We start from the raw sequence: 14,825 nt of genomic DNA, 5'->3' as shown, positions 1-14,825 counted from the left end.
CCACCTTACCTGTCACCCTAGACCCACTGCAATTTGCATACCGCCACAATAGGTCCACAGTTGATGCAATCGCCATCACACTGCACAATCCCATAAGGACAAGAGGAATACCTATGTAAGAAGGCTGTTTATTGACTACAGCTCAGGATTCAACAGAGGGTGGTGCGGTCTGCACGATGCATCACCGGGGGCAAAATACTTGCCCTCCAGGACACCTACAACACCTGATGTCACAGAAAGGCTAAAAAGATCACCAAGGACAACAACCATCTGAGCCACTGTCTGTTCACCCCGCTACCATCCAGAAGGTGAGGTCAGTACAGGTGCAGCAAAGCAGGGACCGAGAGACTGAAAAGTAGCTTCTATCACAAGGCCGTCAGACTGCTAAACAGCCATCACTAATACAGAGAGTCTGCTGCCGACATACAGACTTGAAATCATTGGCCACTCTAACAAATGTTTCACTAGTCACTTTATTAATTCCACTTTAATAATGATGTTTACATATCTTGCATTACTCATCCCAAATGTATATACCGTATTTTATACCATCTATTGCATCCTGCCCATGCCACTCAGTCATTGCTCATCCATATATTGATATGTACATTTCCTTATTCCATCCCTTCACTTAGATTTGTGTGTATTAGGTAGTTGTTGTGGAGTTGTTAGATTACTTGCTTATATTGCTGCACTGTCGGAACTAGAAGCACTAGAAGCACAAGCACAAGCTAGCTTGAACCCGCAATAACATCTGCTAACCATGTGTATGTGACCAATAACATTTGATATGAGGAAATTTGTCTGTCTATTTTGCCAAATTGCTCAAAATTTCTGTATTTTAATGGTTTGAAGTTCTACACCATTTTAATCACGATAACCTATTATTGCAAATGATGTAAGTTTGGGCAGTGTACAATGCTGTTACCAATTGCTGGTAGTTAAAACGTCAACAACAACAACAACAAAAAAATGACTCATGAACTCTGAGGTCATCCCATTGTTTCCTATCGGGGAAATATAGGTATGTCTGGTTATTTCACAAAATATCTCGCAATGTGAATATTTAGATTTTTCAAGACAGACACCATTTTAAATCAGGAGAATTTCCTCTTTGTAATTATGTAAATCCGCAGTTGTCATCGATCACTAGACCAGAAATAGTCAGAAGTTTTCATTTTTCCCTACTTCCTCATTACACAGACATGAGCATAATCGAGGTGCGGATGTTTACTTTCTACACAAGTTATTTTTTTTCCAGTTTCGTCATAAGAACAGATTGCAGTTATAAAATTAAAAAGGGATGCATTTTCTTGTGCCATTTAGGAGAAATTGAATTCTAAGCATCACTCCAGTCAGAAGAGGCTCTGCGAAGGTCCGTTTCAATTCATTCGCTATGGCCTCGTGCTAGCGTTCGTGCTCAGCCAACGTTCTTTTGCCGTTTTTCAGCCTTGGGTGAATTTTGACTTGTTCTATTGTCCAGCTTAACCTTAGGTTCCCTTGAAATCCAACTCTCTCCACCAGTATCTCCCTGAGAAATACATGTTTGTGTGATGTTACCGGACTGAATTCTATAGCTAGATTGACGCATTTTATGGTGTGGTTCGGGGCTAAAAATCAACAACCACACACACTACTATGTCAACAATCTGCATATCTTGCTTTAGCCAGCTAACGTTAGCCAGTTTTAATAAATGCATTGGGCATCTTGTGGGGTTTGTACAGTGTAGCTACATGATGTAGCTATCGTTAGATTACTTTGAGTACAAAACAGTCCAAATACAGATGTTAGCTAGCTAAGAAGCAGTGTTAGCTAGCTTGAACATTGAACACACTAAGGTTAAAAACACAACAACCCTTATCTACCAGTCCATGAGAACAGTGGCCATTTCACTCCATTTTCCACCTTTCAAAATTAATTCCAATGTTTATCTGGTTTATGGTCATGAGCAGTCTTCTTCTCACTTTTTTTTCTCTTTTGGGGTCGAGTTGATTCAGATCTAAGAATGATGTTTGTTTCTGTCAAGATTTTCTGAAAACATTGTCCCTGCTACCAGGACAGTTTATCTGAAAACAAGTTAGCTAGTTTTGTCTGCTCGGTGTTTGTTTCTGGCAGCTGTCACACCCTGACCATAGAGAGCCATTGTTTCTCTATGGTGAAGTAGGTCAGGGCGTGATCTAGTTTATTTATTTCTATGTGGTGTTCTTGTTTATTTTCTATGTTAGTGATTTGTATGATTCCCAATTAGAGTCAGCTGATAACCGTTGTCTCTAATTGGGGATCATATTTAAGTAGCTGTTTTTCCCACCTATGCTTGTGGGATATTATTTTGTGTTTTGTGCACCACTTAGTCACGTTTCGTTGTTTCTTTACTGTTTTGTTTTGCTTAAGTTTCACAAAGAAATAAAGATTTGGAACTCAACCTCCGCTGCGCATTGGTCCGTCTCTACACACAGTCGTGACAGCAGCTGTAGCTTGCAAGTGACTTTCACTTCATCTCAAGTGTCGGGGTGATGTTCCAGCAGGGTTGTTAGATTAGGCGGGAAGACACACCATGCCCAGAAGGCCAGCCCAAGGCGGCTCAGGGCTCAACCCACTTGTTTTCGTTCAAAATGAAAATGCAACACAAGATGTGGGGCGACATGGAGTGTTGCGTCATTTAAGTTAACTTAGTTCAAGGTGGTTCAAGGTAAACAGAATATTTATACTCATTAATATTATTTCAAAGCACATAATTCAAACGGACTTATCAAGACCAAAAAACCTTGCTATTAACACTGTCCTCATTCAGTTTCAAAGCAAAGCAGAACATCCAGGTGCTTACCCTCTTAAAGACTCCGCCTCCATCTCTGTAGACTCTACCTCTTGCAGGTGCTTATAGGCGGGGCCAGCAACCCTTGGTCCTCGAGAGATTGGCAGGGTCCTGAAGTGATGAGTGTCCTGGTGTCTTTGGGGTGGACTGAGTGACAGGGAGCTACTCCTGGAATGAGCCATGTAAAATAATACGTGACAGAACCAGAAAACATTGAAATGGGTAATCTTATTTGAAGATAAAAATAATATTTTCGCTGTTGTGAAGCCATCAGTGTGATTTTCATGTTAGCTGCTAACTCTGTTAAAACCTGTTATGGCTGCAACCCTTTGTTCTCAATTTCCGCCTGAAGACATACCCAAATCTAACTGCCTGTAGCTCAGCCCCAGAGGCAAGGATATGCATATTCTTGGTATCATTTGAATGGAAACATTCTGAAGTTTGTGGAAATGTTAATTGAATGTTGGAGAATATAACACAGTAGATCTGGTTGAAGAAAAGAGAAAGAAAGAGCATACATTTCTGTTTTTTATTGTTGTAGCATCATCTTTCACATGTACTAGAATAGCCACACAGTCAGATAGGATGCTGGAGATAATTTTGATGGATAACACAAGAGGGCAACTGTAGGTGTGTAAAGTTTGAGACTGACTAACTTCAGGAATGGGTGAGCTACATGACATTTAGCATGAAGTCACCCAGGTGTCCTACACAAGTTGCCCAAATGTCCCCAAGTGGCCGAATTGGTGAAATGACCTATAACTATATACAGCAGTGCAAATAACTATATACAACATATCAAAAAGCAATTCTAACACCCACACACAGAAAAAAAAATGTTTACAAATCAATATAAATAAATATTTTTAAAAAAACAGTACACACCCCTTGGAAGTCCTCGTCATAATATTTTGCTGCGTGTGCCATGTCCCATAGCAGTCTCTTTCTGATGTAAAGCAGAGGCAAACTGAACAAGTGGTGCATTTCAAGCGACACAGAACACAACGACGCCTCCATGCTGTGCCCTTTTGGCTCTAAGGCACAGTCATGCCTGCAGTAATGAACTGTGGCATATGAACACCACTGGGGGTACAGGTAGAGCGGGCAGCTTGGCACCGGGGCCTCCCAGTCGGAGTCGCTATCACTGTGAAAGAAAACGTAAAAAAAACATATTTGTATTGTATGAGCCTTTTATCATCACATAAAATAAACAGATATGTATTGATTGTATAGAGCAGAGGGAACAGTCACTAAGGTGTTCCATTCAACTCCGGCCATTGTTTGTGTATATATATATATATATATATATATACACACACCCAAACAAACCACACACACACACACACACACACACAAAAACAAACTACACATTTCATTGCAAAAAACCCCAAATATTTTTATTTATTTTTATATATAATATTCATATATATTTATATTTCATAAAACGGCATTAGCACTTACCCGTCCAGAAGTACGTCCTGTCCTTGCAGAAACAGCTCCTCAGTTCGTTTGAATCATAACACTCCAAGATTCCTCAAACAAAAAATCTGTCTCACTTTCACTTTTACTTTAGAGTTTGACTTCGCTTTACATGACGTATTTGACAGGATATCTTCAATGAAATCGTTGAAACTACAACTTTCCGAAATACAGCTGTGCGTAAAAAGGCTTACAGCAACCCCTCTGATCGTTAAGGCGAAAATGGAGTTCCCTGCGCGTGCGATTACAACCAAGGAATTGTGGTCCAACCCCAAACCATTACATACTGGCGTTTACCTCAGCTCATTGGCTATCTACCCAGCTAGATTTCAAGAAGATCAGTGGTCATTGGGCAGAAATATAGTCAATCAATGAAGCTTCAATCAATGAAGCTAAAATTATTGGTGCGTCAGGTAGTCATTTATCGTTGTCTTCAAATCAGCTCACTTCGGTCAATTCTCCCCGCAAAAAAACCAACGTTGTTTGACTGTGTTGCAAACATCCAGAGGAATGCACTGAAACCCACCATGACGAAATAAATTATTGTTTACAGGGGCGAATCACGCCGAATGCTCCGTAAAAAATTGATAGAGATTGAATTCACTGCACAAATAGTTTACAAAATGTTTAGATTTAGGCTATAAAAATGGATTTTATCAAAGAAAACGGCACTTCATTTGATCAATGGGATACTCAGGAAGAGAAATAAGAGCAAGATGTCAGAATGTACGTCATAATTTTACCTTCAGATGTAAATGTGTAAAAACTGTCATGGTAGAAAATGTTTCTGTTCTTGATTGCTCTTCTCAAACAAAAGCATGGGATTTGTTCTCTGTAATAGCTATTTTAAATTGGAAAACGTAGTTTGATTACCAAGATTCTAATCTTTTGAAGGGTGTAAGACACTTGCATTTTCAAGAATGTTTAATATTACGAAATTGTATTTTTAGTTGTCACTCTGAAATTTCCCCTGATGTTGGTCCCTGTACGGGGACAGCAGCCATAACAGGTTTTAAACTGTGAATCAAACGGGAATGTCCCGATTCTGACTGCTTTTAGAGATGCAGATAAGGGCCTTTGTGTCTGGTACCGGAGCCTAGATGCATATTAACATATTTATTACCAACTGCAATCATCATAAATCTTTTTTACATTCCATGAAAGCGCTGTTTATATTGTGCCATATGTGTACATTTTACTTGGCTGCATCCACTTTTGTAGACTGGAGCGGCCCATTTAAACAAGCGGGGCAGGAAGAACAAGAGAAGATGTTCTACTGTATGAGTACCTGAAGCTTTTCCCTTTGGGGAGTGCTCTGTTGAGAGTCGGTGGAGCTGCTGTTGGTGCGCCAGCTGACAGACTGCTGCACCCTTGAGGAGGGGAGAACCCATGAGATTTGTAGCACTGCAGTGAAAGACAAAAATACCTAATAAGGACATGAGTTGAGGAAAGTAGGAAGTATATATTAGGACCACATTGAGTTCATTGTACGTAATATAAACAAACTGAATACACCTACAGTATGCACACAAGCCCACATACACACAAATATTTACACACACACACGGCCCATTGCGGAGCCGTAGATAACACTCAATTATGCTCAAAGAGATATTCAACGTCTGCTTTTTTACCCATTCACCAATAGGCCTTTGCAAGCATTGAAAAACCTCACTGGTCTTTGTGTTTGAAATTCAATGCATGACTGAGGGACCTTATAATATTAATTTAATCCATTTCAAATTCAGTCTAACACAACAAATTGTGGAAAAAGTCATACTTTCTATTCACACCCCTTGACTTTTTCCACATTTTGTTGTGTTAAAGACTGAATTTAAAATAGATTAAATTGAGATGATTACACCTAATCACAATACCCCATAATGTCAGTGGAATTGTGTTTTTCAATTTTTAATGTATAAAAAATTAAAAGTTGAAATGTCTTGAGTCAATAAGTATTCACTCCCTTTGTTATGGCAAGCCTGAATAAGTTCAGGAGTAGAGATTTGCTAAACAAGTTACATAATAAGTTGCATGGACTCAGTCTGTTTGCAATAATATTGTTCAAAATTATTTATGAATGAGTACCTCGTCTCTGTACCCCACACATATAATTTTCTATAAGGACCCTCAGTCGAGCAGTGAATTTCAAACACAAGGACCAGAGGTTTTCCAATGATCGCAAAGAAAGGCACCTATTGGTAGATGTGTTAAAAAAAAGCAGACATTGAATATCCCTTTGAATATGGTGAAGTTACTAATTACACTTTAGATGGTGTATCGATACTGCCAGTCACTACAAAGACACAACTCATTTGCCGGAGAGGAAGAAACCGCTCAAGGATTTCACCATGAGGCCAAACAAAACAGTTACAGAGTTTATTGGCTGTGAGAGGAGAAAGCTGGATCGATCAACAACATTGTTTTTAATCCAAAAATCTAACCTAATTGAAAGAGTGAAAAGAAAGAAGCCTGGACAGAATACAAATATTCCAAAACATGCATCCTGTTTGAAACAAGGCACTAAAGTAATACTGAAAAAAATGTTGCCAAGCAATACACTTAAACTTTTTGCCCGGGATACAAAGTGTTATGTTTGTGGCAAATCCAATTCAACACATTACAGAGTATTGCTCTCCCTAATTTCAAGCATGGTGATGACTGCATAATGTTATGCATTTGCTTGTAATCATTAAGGACGGGGGAGTTTCAGGATGAAAAATAAATGGAATGGAGTTAATTAAGCACATACAAAATCCTACTGGAAATCCTGGTTCAGTGTGATTTCCACCAGACACTGGGAGATGAATTCACGTTTCAGCAGATCAATAACCTAAAACACAAGGCCAAATCTACACTGGAGTTACTTACCAAGAAGACATTGAATGTTCCTGAGTGGCCGAGCTACAGTTTTGATTTAAATCTACTTGAAAATTTAGAACTGATAAACAACCAATTTGAAAGAGCTAGAAGAATTTAGAATAGAATAATTGGCAAATGTTGCCCAATCCAGGTGTGGAAAGCTCTTAGAGACTTACCTAGAAAGACTCACAGCTGTAATCGCTCCCAAAGGTGCTTCAACACATGGGTGTGAATACTTATTTTATTTTACATTTGTCTCTATTTAATTTCACTTTGTTATTATGGAGTATTGTGTGTAGATGGATGAGATTTTTAAAAATGTTCAATTCAGCAACAAAATGTGGAATAAGAATAATAAGGGTATGAAAACTTTCTGAAGTCACTCAGCAGAAAAAATAAGCAATAGTCCTGAGTCACTCTAGGAGATGTTCCCCCATGATAAATGCCCCCTCAGCCCAGGGAGAGTGATTTGATTAGACTTTCCATTAAAAAATAGATTAACAGTTGCCACTTCCTGACTACACTCGCTGGCATGGAACTCTCTTCCAATTTATATTGCGCAAGTGAACAGCAAACCTGGTTTCAAAAAAACATATAAAGCAACACCTCATAGCACAACGGCTCTTCCTCATGTGACCTACTTGTTGTGAGCATTTACCGACATGCATGTTCCACAGATTTTTTTTATTTAACGAGGCAAGTCAGTTAAGATCAAAGTCTTATTTACAATGACAGCCTAGGAACTGTGGGTTAACTGCCTTGTTCAGTGGCAGAACAAAATATTTTTACCTTGTGAACTCGGGGATTCGATCTAGCAACCTTTCAGGTATAGAACAAATGCTCTAAGCACTAGGCTACCTGCCTCCTGATATATAAACGCACGCTGCAGGTTAATGTTTTAAATGTATGTAAATTGTAAAGTCTTTTGTCTGTAATGTCTTTTTTGTTTTGTCGGACCACAGTCAGTAAGACTAGCTGTCACCATTGGTGTCAGATAATGGTGATCCTAATAAATCAAATAAATCACAGTACTTTCTACAGCGGTCAGTAATTAATCCCAGACAGGATTACATTTATGGATTCCTAAAGAATCTCTCTCTTTTCCTGGATCAAAATTAGAACCATTAACTTATAACAAGGGCCTCTGTACTGGGAGCTTTAACTTCTTGACGCACCCATCCCTTTAGCGGGAGCATTTTCATCAACACCCGCTGAATTGCAGGGCGCCAAATCCAAATTAAAATACTAAAAATATTTAATTTTCATGAAATCACAAGTGCAAGATAACAAAACACAGATTATCTTGTTGTTAATCCACCTGGCCTGTCAGATTTCAAAAAAGCTTTTCGGCGAAAGCATAACAAGCGTTTATGTAAGGACATCTCTCTCAGTAGACAAAACTATTACAAACACTAGCAGCCAAGTAGATTGGTCACGAAAGTCAGAAAAGCAATAGATTAAATTGCTTACCTTTGATGATCTTTGGATTTTTGCACTCATGAGACTCCCAGTTACACAATAAATGTTCCTTTTGTTCCATAAAGATTATTTATGGAACAAAATACCTCAATTTGTTTGGCGCGTTATGTTCAGAAATCCACAGGCTCGAGCGGTCACGACATCGCAGATGAAAATTCCAAATAGTATCCGTAATGTCCACAGAAACATGTCAAACATTTTTTATAATCCATACTCAGGTTGTTTTTAAAATATATAATCAATAATATATCAACCGGGACTGTCGCTTTTTCAATAGGAGAGGGAAAGACAATGGCTGCCCCACTCTGTTGCGCAAGCAAAACTCTGCGCACACCCAGCTATCCACTGACGCGATGATATCTTTCTCGCTCATTTTTCAAAATAAAAGCCTGAAACTATGTCTAAAGACTGTTGACACCTTGAGGAAGCGATAGGAAAGGGAATCTGGTTGATATCCCTTTAAATGGAGGCAAGGCATCCAATGGAACAGAGAGCTTTCAGGAAAAACAGCACTTCCTGGTTTGATTTTCCTCAGGTTTTCACCTGCCATATCTGTTCTGTTATACTCACAGACAATATTTTGACGGTTTTGGAAACTTTAGAGTGTTTTCTATCCTATGCCTGCAATTATATGCATATTCTAGTTTCTGGGCCTGAGAAATAGGCAGTTTCAAATGGGTACGTTTTTTAGCCAAAAACGAAAATCCTGCCCCCTACACTCAAGAAGCTAAGAAGAATTCACACAAGAAGCAGTGCAATGCCCCAAAGCCTCCTGAACAGAGTATAACAGCAGATAATGTTATTCCAGGGACTGAAGTTCCCAAGATGGTCAGCCTCTGATCTTACTGTCAGTAATTAAAGCGATTGGATGTGACTTAGGTAGTGTCTCAAATAGAACCCTATTCATTATATAGTGCACAACGAATAGAGTAGTGCAAAAGTAAATAGGATGTCATTTGGGACTCCCTCTGAGTCTATTCAGATCTCTCATTCCTCATAAGATATCTCACTCTTCTTGTTCTTTGCACCCTTGACTCCAGCAGTGACCTGTTACAACTTGTGCTCCATCGACACAGGAAAACTGGATCATTTTGACCACCCTCTCACAAACTCTGCTGGGGGGAATGGGACGCCGAGGAGGTGGTCATTGTCATTTGACTCTCTCCGGCACAATTGCAGTAACATGAGTATTTTGTCTGCGTCTCGACACTGCCAACAGCATAATTGTTTTATATGAGTTACGCTCCAGATACTCAACTAGTCTAAAGGAAGGCCAGTTTAATTGCTTCTATACGCCTATGTAGATATTATGTTTTTTTAAATCAGTTGTTTCCAGCTACAATAGTCATTTACAACATTAGCAATGTCTACACTGTATTTCTGATCAATTTGATGTTATTTTAATGGACAACAAATGTGCGTTTCTTTAAAAAACAAGAACATTTCCAAGTGACCCCAAACTTTTGAATGGTAGTGTATATTCATTAATCTGCTTTTCATATTGATGTACTGTTCACAGTGTCAGAGGCAGGATTGCAATCGGTGTCACAGGAGTCTGTTACTGCACACATGACTAGAAGGTGTGAGAACAGAATTACAAGATTATGTAATAATGCTGTTTATGCATCAGATAAGGTTTTATGAGTACTCTCTTGTCTGTGGGTTAAATTGGGCCTCTGAGGCTTGAGCTGGCAGTTGACTTGGTGATTAAACCTAAAGACCGCATTCCAGAGATGAGATGTGGTGGGTGTAACCGAGATAGAGATCCTGGAGGAATAGAACAAAACCCTCATTGTCTCAAAATCATCATGGCATCTGGGAAACTAAGCCGGGTGTGGTTAAAACAACACTGAGTGCAGATAACCACACAATGAACCCAGAATGGCTTGTGGTGGACCCCAATCAGCAATGGGAAGCGTGGAACCAGCCATGACTAAGCATTTTTAGTGTCAGCTATATAAGAACTCTGCATTGTCTGTAAAGGTTAAGCTCTCGGCCACACACCTTAGAGTGTGCGGTCGACAGCTTCATTATTGCAATAATTAAATCAATATTAAATAAAGATGATTGTTTGAAGAAAGGACAGTCTCGCTCACTTGATTCAAATATTCCACCACAGAGGTCATAAATCTATGAGATAAATGTTTCGCTGGAGACGTCTGTAATTGCCACTTGTGGCACTTCCTCTCTCACACAATCTGTCAAATTTAATTATAGGACCTGCAAAACAAACATTCCATTCTATACGGAAAAAAATCTAAACAATTTCAAAGATTTTACTGAGTTACAGTTCATATAAGGAATTCATTAGACCCTATTCCATGGATTTCACATGTCTGGGAATACAGATATGCATCTGTTTGTCACAGATACATAAGAAAAAGGTTTCAGAAACCAGTCAGTATCTGGTGTGACTACTATTTGCCTCATGCAGCGCGACACATCTCCTTCGCATAGAGTTGATCAGGCTGTTGATTGTGGCCTGTGGAATGTTGCCCCATTCCTGTTCAATGGCTGAGCGAAGCTGCTGGATATTGGTGGTAACTGGAACACGCTGTCATACATGTTGATCCAGAGCATCCCAAACATGCTCAATGGGTGACATGTCTGGTGTGTATGCCGGCCATGGAAGAAATCTTCAGCTTCCAGGAATTGTGTACAGATCCTCATGACATTATTATAATGCTGAAACATGAGGTAATGGTGGCGGATGAATAGCACGACAATTGGCCCCAGGATCTCGTCACGGTATCTCTGTGCATTAATATTCTCTAAAACGATGTTGGAGGCAGCTTATGGTAGAGAAATGAACATTTAATCCTCTGGCAACAGCTTTGGTGGACATTCCTGCAGTCAGCATGCCAATTGCATGCTCCCACAAAACTTGGGACATCTGTGGCATTGTGTTGTGTGACAAAACTGCACATTTTAAAGTGGCCTTTTAATGTCCCCAGCACAAGGTGCACCTGTGTAATGAACATGTTGTTTAATCAGCTTCTTGATATGCCACACCTGTCAGGTGGATGTATTATCTTGGCAAATGAGAAATGTTCACTAACAGGGCTGTAAACAAATTTGAGAGACGTTGAGAGAAATAAGCATTTTGTGTAGTTACACAGCAAAATATAGTTATTTGAAATCCATTACTTCACTGCAAAATCTGCAGAGCTGAGATGGTTGTATGCCCCATATACAGTACATAATATTCTGTTGGTGGCAAGAATTATGTTTAATAATATAAATTGAAAAACTTTAAGGTTAAATCAATTGTTGTTATATGTATCAGTTCATAAACCACATGCCATGGAATCTGAACATCGAAAATCTCTTCCCAGCTATTTTGCAACTTCTATTGCACCGCTGTCAACATTTTGGTCCTCGGATGAAACTGGTATATTTGTTTATTTACGCAAACTTTGCCAATTTTGGTCTTTAATAAAGGACAGTCAAACAAGTTCCCTACCTTTTCCCCTTCATTTTGCCTCCCTTATTTTTGCAGTGATTCTGCAATCAGTTGGTTGTAATTTTGGATAGAGCAGACATTTCGATATATTTTTGTTAACTGCACATGTGACATAACCCCACCATTTCTATTCATAATTTCATACCTTAAGGGAACATTTTGACATTTGCTGTATGGTTAGTGAGAAAGTCCATATTGCAAATGTACGGTCCCTCACTAGACATCCGAAAACGTTTCTAAAATTTGCGGTCGGCGTCGGGCCGTGCGGCGGGGCCGGATCTACCGGGAAGTCATCAATCGAACTTTCTCAGACATTCGGTTTCCGTTTTATAAAATAATCAAATTTTGGTCATTTTTCCGCTGTCCCGGAAAATCCCACAAGAGGGCATAAGCAATCATATTGCAAATGTACAAAACATCACGAATCACGACGTGGCCTTATCTCCAAAACGGAAAATATTTTGAAGCCGAAACTTGGTGAGCGTAGGTTTGGCATAATGGGCAGTTGGCCCCGAACAAGATGGCGTCTAGGCCTCAACGGTTTTTAGTTATGGCCATTTCTCTGGGATTAAAGGTCCAAAATGAAAATAGAGAAATAATTTTTCCGCTTCACGTCAAAGTCAAGGAGCCTCCGGTGTCAATAAAAAAATAACCAGCCATTTATCTATCGTCATTTAAGAGAAATCGTACAATGACAAATTAGTGATGTTCAAAGGCAGGTGTTTTTTTTCAAACAGTTACAGATCCAGTTGCAGGGTGTTCATACGCATCTTTTTAAATTGGGCTGCGGAGCTCTGCGAGATTTCTGTGATTTTCTATGATTTTCTGAAATAACACACACTCACTAAACCCTCCGTAAATAACTCAGTTCTTAACCTAAAGACTTATAACTCAGGATTCTGTAAAGGCATACCCCAATCAGGATATGAGTTTATTTATAGCTTCCTGTGCCAACCCGGAAGTGCCTTAAATGGTGTCATAGTGGCTGTTTCCAAGGGTTAAAAAGGTCAGATCTTTTCAAAACTTCATATGTGTGATTGGGCAACCCCCATGAACTGTAAGTCAGTCATTTCTCCCAACAGATGTCAAAGAAAAGCTCTCTCTCACACACACACAGACACACACACACAGCAAGGATGGAGTGACAAAGTGCGGTGCTTAAAGACACACAGAGCCTGCAATGGCATTTCCATATTCTCTAGGCCGTGCCGAGTTCAACGAGATGCCCCGCTTGACCGTAGCTCGCTCTGATGGACACTGACTTGCTAGTTGACTTTTGTACATTTGCAATATGTTTAAACGGAGAGGGACCATCACCAAAATGGCATTCTGAAATCAACACAAAAAATGGATTCACCATAGTCTCCAGACTGTGCCGAGTTCAACGAGACGCCCCGCTTGACCGTAGCTCGCTCTGAGTGTAACGACCGTGGAAAAAGTAGGCCCAAAATGAAGCCTGGACCTAAATGTCATTTGCTTTTGGGTGACAGTGAGAGAACCATTACGGTGAGAAGCACAATTCGACCTCAGGTACGATCCGGAGGTCCTCCCGATCTGTGCAAGCTTAACCTTGACTGTGTGGCATTAACCCTTAACAGTAAAACAGGTTTTTTTTGATCTCACAGATGACAATGACATCTCTCCCCATAGGAATACATTGCCTGCTCCTCTAAAGTCAACCTGAAGCCTATGTGGGTTATGAATGCCTTATGAACCTGTCTTCGATGACAGTCCATCAGGCCACTATGAGGTCTACCTGTGTCGACTCTAAGCTTCCTGGACCAACCGGAAGTGGTTAAAATCACCCTAAAAGTGTATATCCATACCCTACCTGCAGTTTGATAGAAATAGTGCATTCAACCCTGTGTAAATCAGTCAGTTCTTAATATAAAGACTTAAAACTCACGATTCTGTAAAAGCATACCACAATGAGGATATGTGTTGACTTATAGCTTCCTGTGCCAACCGGAAGTGCAATAATTGGTGTCACAGGGGCTGTTTTGAAGGGTTAAAAAAGTCAGATCTTTCCAAAACTTCATATGTGTGATTAGACAACCCCCATGAACTGTAAATCAGTCATTTTTCCCATAAAATTTCAAAGAAAAACTAAATCACACACACACACAGCTTGGAAGGAGGGACCCATTGGGGTGCTTAGAGACATACACTGCCTGCATTAGTTAACCTTGTTGGTACTTTTAAAGAACCGTCAGACCTAGAGTTACGAAACTTTAGAAACTTGTTCTAGACCTCAGGTCGATAGTGCGTGGTGAGTTACGTGGCTCTAGAAGGTTCTCGGACAGAGAAACAGCCTCGTACATTTGCAATGACTTCAATTCATTTTGCATCACGGAAATGACAACATTTAGAAATATCCCAGAGTCGCAAGACTAGGTGCATTGCGACCGTCTCGGCCCATATAAACGGACCCCAACGTTTCTGTCCGATAGTTCATTCAAGGACCCCGTAGCAAGTCGTGGAAAAAAGTGGATTTTCAGCACCAATTAGGGTTATGCTCGGACACCAAATGACCTATCGAGCCGAAACTTGGGATTCGGGGTCGCCTCACCTAGGCCTACACATAATATCAGAACTGGACCTGCAGCTAGAACGTAACTACGTGTTTTACATTTTTTTTAAATTGTTTGAACCGATGGCGTTGTGAATTTTGGGCCAGCTCTGAAGTATGTGATAGTTGGCTACTAAACGAGTTGGAAAAAGTGAGTTTG

General features: G+C 39.9%; 1 protein-coding gene across 1 annotated transcript in view; it reads right to left on the bottom strand.

Annotated features, from left to right (window-relative positions):
- Positions 1-14,825, bottom strand: part of LOC112224054 — a 115,346-nt gene that overhangs the window by 25,827 nt on the left and 74,694 nt on the right. The window contains exons 4-5 of the mRNA XM_024387337.2: positions 5,581-5,696; positions 2,826-2,981 (exon numbers count right to left, since the gene is read on the bottom strand). Of these exons, the coding sequence (XP_024243105.1) occupies positions 2,826-2,981; positions 5,581-5,696 (272 nt within the window). The remainder of the gene's footprint in view (positions 1-2,825; positions 2,982-5,580; positions 5,697-14,825) is intronic.

The sequence above is a fragment of the Oncorhynchus tshawytscha genome, linkage group LG25, assembly GCF_018296145.1.
Source record: "Oncorhynchus tshawytscha isolate Ot180627B linkage group LG25, Otsh_v2.0, whole genome shotgun sequence".
NCBI classification, from domain to species: Eukaryota; Metazoa; Chordata; class Actinopteri; order Salmoniformes; family Salmonidae; genus Oncorhynchus; species Oncorhynchus tshawytscha.
The sequence above is the reverse complement of the archived record's forward strand: the minus strand, read 5'-3'. Positions and strand labels throughout refer to the sequence as shown.